Genomic DNA, 13602 nt, shown 5'->3' with positions numbered 1-13602 from the left:
ATCGAGTCCAACCGTTAACCTATCCCTGCCAAGTCCACCACTAAACCATGTCCTCGAGCACCACATCTACCCATCTTTTAAATACCTCCAGGGATGAGGACTCAACCACTTCCCTGAGCAGCCTGTTCCAATGCCTGACTACCCTTTCGGTGAAGAAGTTTGTCCTAATATTCAACCTAAACTTCCCCTGGCGCAGCTTGAGGCCGTTCCTTCTCGTCCTATCGCTTGTTAATAGGGAGAAGAGACCAACCCCCACCTCGCTACAACCTCCTTTCAGGTAGTTGTAGAGAGCAATAAGGTCTCCCCTCAGCCTCCTCTTCTCCAGGCCAAACAACCCCAGCTCCCTCAGCCAATCCTTGCAAGACTTGTGCTCTAGGCCCTTCACCAACTTCGTTGCCCTTCTTTGGACACGCTCCAGCACCTCCATGTCCTTCTTGCAGTGAGGGGCCCAAAACTGAACACAGCACTCGAGGTGCAGCCTCACCAGTGCCGAGTACAGGGGCACTATCGCCTCCCTGGTCCTGCTGGCCACACTATTCCTGATACAAGCCAGGATGCCGTTGGCCTTCTTGGCAACCTGAGCACACTGCTGGCTCATGTTCAGGCAGCTGTCAACCAACACCACCAGGTCCTTTTCTGCCAGGTAGGTCTCCAGCCACTCCTCTCCAAGCCTGTAGCATTGCATGGGGCTGTTGTGACCCAAGTGCAGGACCCGGCACTGAGCCTTGTTGAAAACACACGTAACAGACATACACAGATTTGAAGTACCCGATTGCACAGGGCAAGTCCCATTGTTACCATTATGTTTCCAAAAGATCACCTTGCCTATCTAATAAGTGCTACTAGCTTGTATTTAATTTCTACCTTTAATATAAAATTGGATCTCCCTGCTCCCCCTTCTACAGAGCTATGCAGACAATTTTAAAGTGGAATGGCTGGCCATAATTCCATTGATTGCAATTGTCCCTTTTAAAGTCTAGCAATTTATTACAGTAGTTCACAGTGAAAGTTTTGAGCACAAGTGAAAATTAGAGCTACTGAATAATAATGTCCCACTTAAAACTGCTAGTATGAAAATAATGAAACTTGAAAATCTAGAGAGGTGCTGAATGAAATGCTGAACCCATCTATACCACATAACAAAATACTAGAACCCCAAAGATGCTCAATTTAAAAAAAATTAATGGAAAGATGCAACTAAACAACATTACTGTGCTATTAATTTGGTACTGGTAGGTGAAACACTGATTAGCTGAAGATGGATTTTAGGCACCAGGTAGAACAACATCTTGATCTCTCCATACAGCCATAGTTTCCCAGAGTAATGTCATCAGTGTGTTTTACAGAACTACATGCACATATGAGACACGTGGGCATATGTGGCTACTCAGTATCATTCTTGCCACCAAGACCAATTTTGGGGAGGATATGGCCATTTGCTGCAAACATTACCCACAGGTGCATTTTATTTATATATGTATATGTATTTAAAAAAAACCTCAAATATACGTAATTTATATATGTAAGTATATAAAAAGTTTTATATAAAGTGTTGTCATCTGCAAGAAGACAATATAATTTCAGTATGCTTACCTTCACAGATAAGTTGTACATTTCTTTTGTTAGCAGCAAGGTTAATACAGAAAGAAATAAGTTCCAGGTCAACTCGTTCATCAGGACATCCAAAAAGCATCTTCATTAACTGCCAAGAAACACAAACACACTTAAATCATTAATCTTTCCAAAACATTAGAAGAACAGTGTTATGATGTCAACTACAGTAGCTTTTTTCTTTTTTAATTAATATTCAGCATTTCTACGGGCACAGTAAAGTTATAAAGGTCAAGGGCACAAGATGCATGGTTCCACTATTTGGGTATAACAATGCTTATAAAGTGCAAAAAACGGCAGTCGCTCATCACCTTAAAGTAACTTGGGTTAGTATTGCTACCACTGAATTTTTTATTTTTCCTGTTTTTTAAACTTGTGAATGGATAAATTTGTTTTGAAAGTTTAGGTAGATTTACTATAGAAAAAAAACAACTTATTTCCACAGAAAGTTGGATTAATACCTGGTTGTTTAATAAAATTATGACTCTGTAAACAGAGACTTAACTGCAGAATAATTCTACTATTTTGCTTTGAGATTACTCTGTTGATAGGTAAATTAGCTGTGGTGTATCTGCAACAATGCACTTTATCTTTGCAGCTTCCCTTGCTAGAGCTGAACACTGCCATATACCAAAGACTTCTCAGTACTAGTCCTATGCTTTTGGTAACGGGACAGAACAACATGGGTTAACATAAGTAGACAATCACCTATAATGCTGTTCCAACTGTTCAGTGTCAGTGAATTCCCAGACGATTCCTTAGGCAAATAACCTATGGATTGCCATCATTTTATACACCTGGCACCTGTATTGTCCATTATATCACAGGCAATCTATCTAGTCTTGTTTTGTTCAATATGAACATTTTTTGAAATGGCATATTGAATATACAAACATGACACAAATACATCCGTTTCTTTTTCTGTTTCTAACCATGGCAGACAAGTTGCATGGCTTCCTCATTGAGGGGCTGCAGGACTTCACCCTATTTGCTCCTGAAACCTGCTCAGTTCATAAGATACATTAAGACTATAATGCAAAGCAGTGTGATGACAACACTGAGATTACTGGAAGTAGAAGCAACTGAACCTAAAGATAAGCAGGACATAAGATTAAAAAAAAAACCCAAAAAACAAACATAGCTCAGTTTGTGTCAAAAAGGAGTGAGGGGAGAAGAAAGCAACAACTAACGATTAAATATTTATGTGCTTGCCCCCTGGTGGAAAGACAGTTTGTAATGCATTTAACACTAGAGAAAGTGGGTAAACAATCCATTGGGGGGGGGGGGGGGGAGAAGGAACAATAGCACTGTAGGAATTTCACTCCAAAGTATTTTACTACAGCAATTCTGTACGTTTACCTATTACCAGGTTTGGCTGTCATTCCAAATGGACCCAAAAAACCCCAAAACAAACCAAACAAACAAAAAACCCACAAACATATTTAGGTTACAACATAGTTATTCATCTCTTTTTTTCTGGGACTTTCATGTACTAATTTAAAAGCTATCACTGATTTCTTCCTCCCTTTCTTAAAAAGGCAGACTCAGGTTTCCCTAGGTTGTTTTAGGAACTTATAAAATCCCTAGTTTATTAAATCCGTAAGCCTGACAGTCACGTAAGAGTGAATTAACCAGAGAAGAAAGCTGCCACTTAACAAGTAGAACATGAGCATTCAAAAATCACCCCCTGCAACTCTTCTGTTACAAAACCTTTAAAAACAGATTTTTAAAACCCTTCAAATAATTTGAAGGGAAACATTCTCATTACTTACACAATACAAAAATCTGTGGAAATTACATGTTTAACAAGATGGGATTACACTGTTAATTACTGAACTACTTCTCTATAAAAAGAAAAAATATATCCAGTTTCAATTAAAGCTGTTCAAATTTTAAAATAATAGTTTCGTACGAGCTCCATGTTTCCCATTATGTCTTCATTTAATTTGATTGCTTCTTGTGCCACTTCAAAAGGAAGAGTAATTGCTGCCAAATAGGAAATATTAAAATTAAATTTGTTCTGCTTTTACTATGTCCATTGTCATCTTTTACTGATTTAACAGGAAGGCAGTAAAAAGACTGCAGCATGTGCAATGAAGAGGCAGTAGTGTTCAATCAGACAAGTCCCATATTGAGTATCAGATACCACAGACCAGGACTGAAATCACTGTGTCTAGACTCTCTGGCACCTGCCTTCACTTATTTACCAGTGACCAGAGGCCAACCCCCACAGCTCTCTGTTCACATACACCTCTGTCCAACCCCCTCCCCAAGCCCAGCTCAAACATCTTTGAATGATTATGCCAGAACTGCATGCCTCAGGAATCTCTCCTGACCGGCTACTCCCTAACTCTGCTGTTTGAAGTGATGCTCTGGTTTCTGAACTTCAGCAGATAATGGCGGACAGGAGCAAAGGGTGCTGTCAAAAGAGGACGTTTACCAGCATTAAGCTGAAAAGAAGCTTATAGATCAAAGAGGGGCCAAACAGGACAACCGTGGTGGAAAACATGTGGGCAGCTGCGGAGAACCTTGCACACCGCTCTGCGGTAAAATATTAAATATCACCATGACATCACTGCCTAACCATGCCCTTTGATTGGCCAGGTTATTACCAATAAAGGCTTTTATAAGCATCTGGATGGCATTTGCACCTATTTAAACAAAACACGCATTGCTGAGGTCTAAACAAGAATGAACTGTTAATACTCACTTTTAACTGTTACTAGAATAGCACCCACTAACTCCTACAATCCACAAGGATGTCTACCTGGGACAGCACGCGCAAGCCCTTGTCAAGCACTTCGCCTGCTCAAAATGACAACAGGGGATGGATTTTCCAATCACTTTCTACAACAGCTAAACATTCTTTATTGAGTATTTGCCAGTTTAGATGTACACCTTTCCTCAAAAGGAAACAAACCCACAGAAGGGCTCGTACTACTACTGAAAACAGAATTTGTTTTTCCAGGGTAGAATCAGATGGCAGGGAGTCCTTTTTAAAAAGGTCATTTTCTTCTCCTGATGCCTTATCCACTTCCCTATGTTTTTTGCTACCTCTGTCTTCCTTAATAACTGTCTTCATTCATTAATAAAAGTTCAGCTCTGACTGTCCAGCTTGTCCTTTCTGAAGAGTCAGCAGATGTGATCTGTGAATAATTACATCAACCACTGAAGCATCAATAGCCGTAGGTATCCTTTGAATTTTGTAGTTACAGGCAAAGTCCAATGAAGGCAGCAGACTTGTTTCCTGCTCCATTTGTCTTTTGATACAGCTCTGTAAGTACTACTTCAAGCAGTCACTGCCTATCAGAACAACGATGTTCACCAAAGCTCAGAGTATGATATCACTGAAGTTTCCACAGCCCTTTACATTTGGCACTGGGGATCTAAGAGCCATGACAAGATTCCCGGAAAGCGTCATAAGCAAGCCCTGAAACACAGTGCATGAATTCTGCTTTGGCTGGTAGTTGCTCAAAATAAAGCAGGTCCCTTACATCATGCAAATGCCTTAACATATAGTTGTTTCTTGTGGCAAAAAAGCCATCAGCAGGATGTTTACGAGACCATTCTGTAATGTGTACTAGTTATTCCCACCAGTTCTCCTCTCTATTCTCCAAAATCCTCCTGCGTTTGGAAAAACATCATCATTTTTGTCATGAGATAACGACCAGAAACATTCTGAAGACCTTCCATGGCAACTTCCCATTCTGGATGTATTTGATGTTAAAAACATGTTTGGCAGGAAAGAAGATATCGTGGTGCAATTCTGAAAAAGCTACCAGCGAGCTTTTACACTTATGCAACACAGGCTTTCTCAACTCCAGCCTCATCAGGACTGAGAAAAAGATCAGTAAGAGAGGATTTGATACTTGTTAAAAAGAAAAAAAAAACCAACGAACAACAAAACACACAAAAACCATACACACAAAACCCTAAACAAATCCCCAAAACCCATGATATTGTGTCTGTGCTTGGATCAAAGTCTATGACTGGAGACAAAAGTTATGCAACAAACTGTAGCCTGAAAGATCAGTGAAGAGCCTTCCACAGTCTTCAAGTCTCCCCTGTTGTGCGTGCCTGCAGTTGGAAAAGGAATTGTCATGCAGCAACATAACACTGCTTGGCTGGTTTCCAGTTCATATTCTGTAACACTGGAGACATTGAAATTTTGATATCCAATGGGATCAGAAGAGAATGCCTTCTAAAACAGTAAAGGAAATACTTTCCACGAGGTTCCCTAAGGACCTGCTGTGCTCAAGCTTTAATCTCTTTCAAGCATTCCCGATCTTCTGTAGAAATTCATCAGGTCACCTGTATTTTTACCAGTTCATTGACGCAGCTCAAGCGTTAGCAGCACTGACAGAGAATGTGTCACCTATCCTTTTTCTGGGGACCATTAAAAGACAGCGAGAACAGTCAGACTGCCCGCTGGGTAGGTGGTTCACTACCGACCCGGCAGCATTGTGGTTGTTCCCACTTTCACCTGTGGGTGTCGCTGCGAGCTCTGCGATGAGGGAGGAAAAGACGTGCACAGGGAAAGATGCGTCTTACCACGTCATCAAATGTAAAAGCACATACCTGTGGGATACAGTCAGTGTATGCAAACATTGATTTAAAGCGATCATCCATGCTTATGTGATACAGAATACACATTGCTACTTGCTTGTAGTTTTCATTTGCTAGAAGGAGGAAAAATAAAAGTCCATATTAATAGAAGCCTGGTATTTTAAGTATTGTAAACATTTAAAGGGGGAAAACGAAAAAAAAACCACAAAAATGCTAATAGAGGGAAAATTTAAATGAGAAATGCAACATTAATGTAAAGGTCTCGCCCGGCCTATCCAAATGAACAATGTATTTGTGCAAAGAGGGAACAAAGGCAACGCTAACTACTCCCCCTCTCCCCAGCACCTCAAAACATTTCCTTAACCCCACTTTGCAAGAAATATATTTTGTGAAAGGAACACTTAATGACAGGCCATCCAGAGAAAGCCTTCATCAGTTTCCAACTAGGAAATTAAATATCAAATATAATGCTGAATTAGCTGTAGATATTCCTGTTGAAACGACAAGCTTGTCTCCAAGTGAAATGGTAAAGAACGCACCAATGCCAGAGAGAAAAATAAGAACTACCACTAAAAAGTGTTGTAGAAGGAATTCGGCACCTTTCAAGTATATCACACACTGATCGTTTTATTAGCCTAAACAATGATATTATCCTGTGGGTGTCTTTTGTGTTTTGTACATTTCAAGGACAACAATAGTATATTTTCACATTAATACTTCCCAAAGAGAAAAAGATTCTCAAGAAAAATTGGAGCAGTTAATGTGAGTAAGCTGTGAAGTATTTAACTGAAAAGTTCTATAAAACCAACTTAGACAAACGTACAAGTGTTTGTTAAGAACCACACACACACGTTGGATCCTGACTCACTGCTGTAATCTGTGCTGAGCATTCTCTAGCCCTACATTAGCAGGATACTGGCTATATATGGGATAAACCAGTCGTCTGAATGTTTATATTAGTTAGACCAGGATGTAATAAGGTCACCAACTCATAATGTATTCACAGTTCTTATACAACTGATCAGAAATATCCTACCTCCCACTTTATTTAGGCTAAGTTAGAACATACCTGTTTTAACACTTTGGCAAAACATCAAGACCTCAAACAGCAACCAATACAGTTAAATTTTTCTTCTGCATACATCATTGGGAGCTGGAATTTCCTTTAAGCAGCAAGAATATGATGCCTTTATCCTGAGAACACAAATTCGTGCCTTTTTTTCAAAACTGAATTACCAAAAAAAACCATGAAACCCTTCTGGCAGTTGCCATACAACAGTGAGGTATTCTTTCCCATGCCACCGCTAAAAGCACAGCTGACCTTTCAGATCGTTCTGGATTCTTATCTGTTTGAATAAAACCCGACTTGTATCACAACCTTCCACACACTTAACAGCTGGAGAGAGGATAATGCCCAACTTTGAAAGCTACTCTGGCTATTAAAATAAAAGCACAGACAGTACTATAATTCTAAAGCATACCCATTCTGTTTTCAGCAAACAAAATGAAGTGTTTATTATCTTTTGTGCTTCTCTTGTGACTGGTCATCCTACCTAACATATTCACTTGTAGTGACATTGTAAATCCAACAATTACATGAAAAAAAACTTGCCATACCTATAGCTAAAAGCTTCTCCTAAGCAAATCTAAAAATTTAAAGAGTAAATTATGCCCTCAAATTTCAGGGGGCTAGGAAAAAAATAGCTGTTTACATTCCTCTTAACACTTCTTTCCATGCCTCCATTTAAGACTCAAACATCAAGACTCAAATTTAAGACTCAAATTACAATTACACTTTGCTGGATAATGCAGGAAAGACTATGTGAAGTCAAAGGCAAATCAGTATAAAAGGGAGGAAAGTTGGCTCCCCAGAACAGTAACAGGAAAAACAAACGAGAGTGAATTTGGACCAGACCGTCAGTAGGTATGACCTGGCAGGCAAGCCACAAGAAAGATGCTACTTTGTATCCATTTAACCTCTGTCCTTCATGTTTTTGGTTTTTTTTTTTCCCCTCCTTATTTTTGCAAAGCTTCATTTGTGCTAAGATAAAGCATCAGTTAAGATAAAGCCTTACATTTGGTAGCAATAGTAGTTTATTTCCTGGTATTTGGCAATACTGGTAGCTTATTTTCAAATAAAATAGCCTACTGTAGCAGCAAAGGCTGCCTTTTTTTGAGAAGAAACTCTTTGCATCATTTTCTCTCCCCTTTTTTCAAAGGTGCACTCTGTCACAATAACCCTTCTGACGCCTGAAGAACACCTTGGATATCAGTACTGAATGACAGCACTGCCTCGGTCTCTAAACCGCCAAAAATAATCAAAAAGATCTAGATAGTCAACCTCAAATGTGAAGAATATTCAAAAATTCAAATAAATTCATTTTCTCTGAATGAACTCTTAATGAGTTGGCTCTTAATGACTGGCATTTAAATCATTCTCCCAAAGTATGTTCCATAAGGCAGATTTCATAACACAAAGGAAAAGACAGCTATAGTTTCAAAAAGAAGAGTCAAATTTAAATTCCTTCTTGCTCTGCAGTTAACTGACCCATTTTCTCTGAATTCCCTTGTCCTACTGTTAACACAGGGAACAGAGAGGGGTTTAGAGCATTTAACTCACAGGCTCAGCATGGACATATTTTTCAATTGTGAGTAAAATGGAGAAAAAAAGAATTAATTCTACTACCCTGGAGGTGAAAATAAACTACAGAACTGAAGTTAAAAGAGTGTGCAGCTAAAACAGCTTTTAAGTATTTAATATGCATTTTAAGTTTAATTTAATTTTAATTTCCCAGAAAGGACAGAATTTCAGGCTGATCTCTGGAAGTTTCACTGTCCCACTTCTCCTGTGGAAGCACTCTGGTGGAGAAAAAGCAGAACCTCCTGACTTTTTTCAGTTCTCATGCAGAACAGTGGCAACTCATGATCCAAAGAATCAAATGCTTCAGGAAAATCAAGAGGATGTGGCTGTTTCTAAGCACAGCCAGCATGGTTTAATGCAATTGTTAATCTCACGCTCAACTAGGGAGCATACAGCCTATTAGAAAGTTGACTGGAAGCCGTGCATAACTAGTTTGTCTAAGATTAGGAAGAGAACAGATTCAACAGTTACAGCGTTTTAAACACTATGCATCATCTTGCAGGCTTAAGACTGTGTAAAAGGGTAGAAGCGACAGACTGAAAAACCCACCAACAGGCCAACTGCCATCCTTTTACACAGGGAATTCACTCCCAAAAATATAAACTGGCAGCTATTGATTATTACTTGAATATGCCAGTACCAAGATTACTTTTTTTTTTTTTAATTATTTTATACTCATCTGAATGCTAATGAATAAAGCCCTAAGTCAATCATTGTTTAGAGACTTGGCTGTAAAAATTTCAAACCCTGCCCAGTACCTGGCTGGAGAACAGCTTTCCAAAGCATGGGAGTGATACCTTTTCTGCTATTTTTGACAACTACTAAAGGCCACACATAAAAAAGCAGACACTGCAAGAAAGACTTCCTTATGACTTGGTATAGTCAGCATCAATTATTCCCCTAACTAGAAAAAGCAAGAGAAAGAAAAGAAAAAAACAGATCTCTGCCAAACGTGTTCATAAAAGTCACCAAAGTTTTGGTGGGGTGCCAGAAAGTTGTGGCCTACAAATGCTGGTAGTTTTGAGCATCAAGCTTTTTATGACTGAAGGTGGAGTAGCCAAATGGCCTAAAGCAGTAAGGGCAGCCCTGGAAAATAATGGCCTAGTCATTATGGATTCTTCTGGTATTTATGGCAATAAAACATGAATCATAATGAACTCACTGGATATTAAATGTGGGGGTGACGAGTACTTTGATAGGATTTCCACAAGAATTTACCATTAATTAACCAAATAATTATTTGAAAGTGTTACTGAATTATCCTTAGTTTTCATACAGCCATTCCAGAGAAATTGGTCATTCCCAGCTGAGTGCAGTTAATGCCTTAACAAACCAGTCATTAACTGCAGTTACTGATTTTGTGGGAATTACTGTGTTATAAAATACACTCAACAGTTTATAGAAACAATACTTAGATTTTTTTTTTTTGCAGCTGTAGTTCAGCTGGAGCAGCTGGGATGGAAAAATATCAGGTCCCTCGGGCTGTTTTCACAACTAGTTTTCTGCAAATTAGAGAGGGAAATAAATACATGATGGGTTCTGAGTTCAAAATGGCTTCAGATTTTTAGCCTTTGAACATTAATAAGAAGCCATGTGCGAGTTCTGTGGACCAACGCCTGAACTCCATGTCTAGATCTTACTAAGATTAAAGATCTAAATGGTACTAGTAGCAGAAGCTAAAGAAAAAAAATACGATTTCTTGATCACGAGATCAGGTCCTACATTTTGGTTGAGTTGGTGAGCTTAAAATAAAAAAACCCTCTGTTAGCTCCACAATAACAAGAGAGAAACCCTAAAGCTGTAAAACTGAAATGCCAATTTGAGTTGCAGTAGCAGCATTCAGTTTTCAAATGCTAAAGTAAAAATGAGAATATAAATTATGGACTGAATTATTCAAATATAACACTATCAGTAATTCAAGTAGTCATTATTTCTAATGGAATCATCAATGTCTCCACATCAGATATGAAATATACCCTTATCCAACTCATGTGTAAAACATTAACTACACTAAATCAAAACCAGAACACAAAGGTAAACACCTATTAAAATGGCAGAGGGAATCTTTATTTCACCTTCAAACTGATACTCTCAAATCAAATCTGCTGCAAAACTACATGAACAAGAAATCTAAATGGATAAGTGTCACAAACTGAATATCAGAGCTATATACTCACACTGCTGTCAGAAAACACCGAAATCAAGAGTTTATTCACATGTATCATAATTAGCGGTGATCTTAGGAAAAAAGTGACAGAAAGGTATCTCTGCTTACCTCTATCCCACATTATTCCTTGCAACCAGCTCTGAAACAGTTGGACTAAGTTACTCCATGTGTGGTTTAGACACATCTTGGTTTGATTTACATATGTAAATATAAATCATAGTGGATATATCAGTTTATTTTATCAAGAGAACCTGAAAGAGTTTTCAAATCTGCTCATACTCAAGGAGACTAGGCATTGTAAATAATACATTATGATATTAATTACATACTAATAACCCCTCTTGTGCCACCTTTATGTTATTTGAAACTGGCTTCATACCATAAGCCTAACTTAGAAGCCCGATTTCAGCATGGTGGTTTTAAGTTGGTTTTTTTTTGTCTTCCCTGAAAGAACTAAGTACATGCCACATCTGAAACATGGATACAATTTTTTTTTTTCTAGGAAACAAAGAAGGAAGTATAATGATGATTTCTAAGCCAAAGGACTAAAAAATGACTAATTTAGGTTGAGTTATTTAATGTTACAGCTACAGACAAAAATGAAGCTGCACATCTGGAGCCCCAGGCTCAATTTCTTTGCCTGGAACTCTATGCAAGACAGACTGAAAAAATAAACAGTAAACACCTCACTGCAGTATTGCTACTCATAAAAGACAACAAAGCATAGCCACTGGGTAGACAACATAGTGCTAAATTTAGAGGTGTTCTTTTTTGAGGCTTATCTTCCTACAGAAAAAAAAAAAAAACTTTGTTATTTAGGATGTCCTACAACCAATCATACTTGAACTCATATGAATTCACACAGAAATTGGAATACTATTGGGTTTAATATCCCATACTGCACAAACCAGAGATAAATCAATTAGAAGTTCAGATTAGAGAGAAAACAGGAGGCAATAGGATTATCTCTGAAGAAAGAAGATAAAGATACTTCTCTTTTCTCCACAAAAGAGATACACTTTGCGTCAAGCTATGACCAAGGAAGAAAGCAAAAGATAGAAAAAGAATTAACTACCATTATGACAAGGAACTGGAAATTAGAAGAGGAGGTTCTTAGCTTGAATCAAACTAAGAAAACATCCACTTCCAAAGTAAGTGGAAAAAATTCCACGCAAAGGTGTTCCTTTAGAAGTTTCCACCAAGCTACATAAATTAAATGCTATACAGTTAAATGGAAATTTATAGAAGGACATGTATCGTTTTTGCCATATCTGTACTATGTTTCATTAAACTACATCAACTGCACCAATTACAATTACTAGAAAATATTCAGACTTCTCTGCTCTCAAACCAGCCTTCCAACCACCCTGTTTGGAACTGAATGGGAATGGAAATAGGTGGAGGTTTTCCATGCTCCTGGCTCTGTGGGTGCACAGCTCCATAGCAGAGCAGCCTCGTTTCTGAATGGATGGCACAGCTGTATTTCAAAATGATCCTGCTCAAAGGCGGAAAAAAAAATGCAGGATGCTACCTTTCACTTTGAGAAAGGGATGATTCACTGCATTGAAATGGAAACTGGTTTTACCCATGCTTCAAAGTCACCAAAGCACAAAACTAAGGTTCAAATCTACTAAGCCCAAAAAGTGGAGTTAAATATTGGCTGAGCTTTTGAGTCTTCCAGATAACAAGAATTAAGTTCCGTATTATTCAAGAGATACTGTTCCTGTGCAAGCACCAGCATACTCTTACTGGGAAAGTCTTACAAGAAAGGTAAACAATTCACTTGTATTCTTCTTATTGTGAAAACATTACAGTCTTGTTACTTAAAAGGTCATTCACTGATGATCTGCAAATTTCTCACAGATCTGATAGCTTGTCCAAAAAGAATAAAAAGATATTTGAGGCTCAGACTCAAAGAAAGTTTTGCTTTAGGCAAGGAGACTACTCGAATATGTAAAATTATAACCCATCCTGCAAAGCACCTGTATTGTCAGAGACCAAAGGAACAGAAATTGATTGTAGAGAGATATACTAGCGCTATACTCGCTATAGTACAATACATTTTTATGTTAGCATTATGTCTTCCCCCTTCAGCTCAAAGGATCTGAAGATAATACTACCAACTGACAAAGGACTTCTCACCTTAGCAACTGCAGACATGGGGAATCTGCAGTTGGTCCCCTGCACTGGAGCAGATCATCTGAGGAACTCTTAGATAAACCAGCAGAAACTCGTGAGTTAAGATATTTCCACATTTCCAAAAGGGAAAGCAGATTGTAACCTTCTCCCTTATGTCTGAACTTGTAAAAGATCCCCAGGATCTATGGGACTACTACATCTGCAAAACTGTTTCATGTGATCCTTTGAGACCATCCCTCTGCCTGCAGGCTTCACAAGGGCTCTGGAAAAAGGTGCTCCTCCCTCTTCTACCTTGGTCCTCATACAGGCTTTATGAAGATTTTACTACAGATTAGGAAGACTAGCAGAAGTGCCCCACAACTTCTTTACTGAGATTTTCCAGGAAACTAGAGCTGGTTGTTTCTGTTGTCATGCTTTAGGCATCCCAGTTATGCCCTGTAAAGCTTTCAGATGTCAACAGTTCACATAGAAACTAGAT

General features: G+C 38.5%; 1 protein-coding gene across 2 annotated transcripts in view; it reads right to left on the bottom strand.

The window, feature by feature from the left end:
- Nucleotides 1-13602, bottom strand: part of KIFAP3 (kinesin associated protein 3) — a 74923-nt gene that overhangs the window by 38872 nt on the left and 22449 nt on the right. For both annotated transcript variants that reach the window (XM_087733896.1, XM_087733895.1), the window contains exons 11-12: nucleotides 6190-6290; nucleotides 1594-1702 (exon numbers count right to left, since the gene is read on the bottom strand). In XM_087733896.1, coding sequence (XP_087590022.1) covers nucleotides 1594-1702; nucleotides 6190-6290 — 210 coding nt within the window. The remainder of the gene's footprint in view (nucleotides 1-1593; nucleotides 1703-6189; nucleotides 6291-13602) is intronic.

Source organism: Nipponia nippon, unplaced genomic scaffold (assembly GCF_047370975.1).
Source record: "Nipponia nippon isolate SJK-2023a ecotype South Korea unplaced genomic scaffold, ASM4737097v1 scaffold_5, whole genome shotgun sequence".
NCBI lineage: Eukaryota > Metazoa > Chordata > Aves > Pelecaniformes > Threskiornithidae > Nipponia > Nipponia nippon.
Note: the sequence above shows the minus strand (reverse complement) of the source record. Positions and strands in the feature narration are given on the sequence as shown.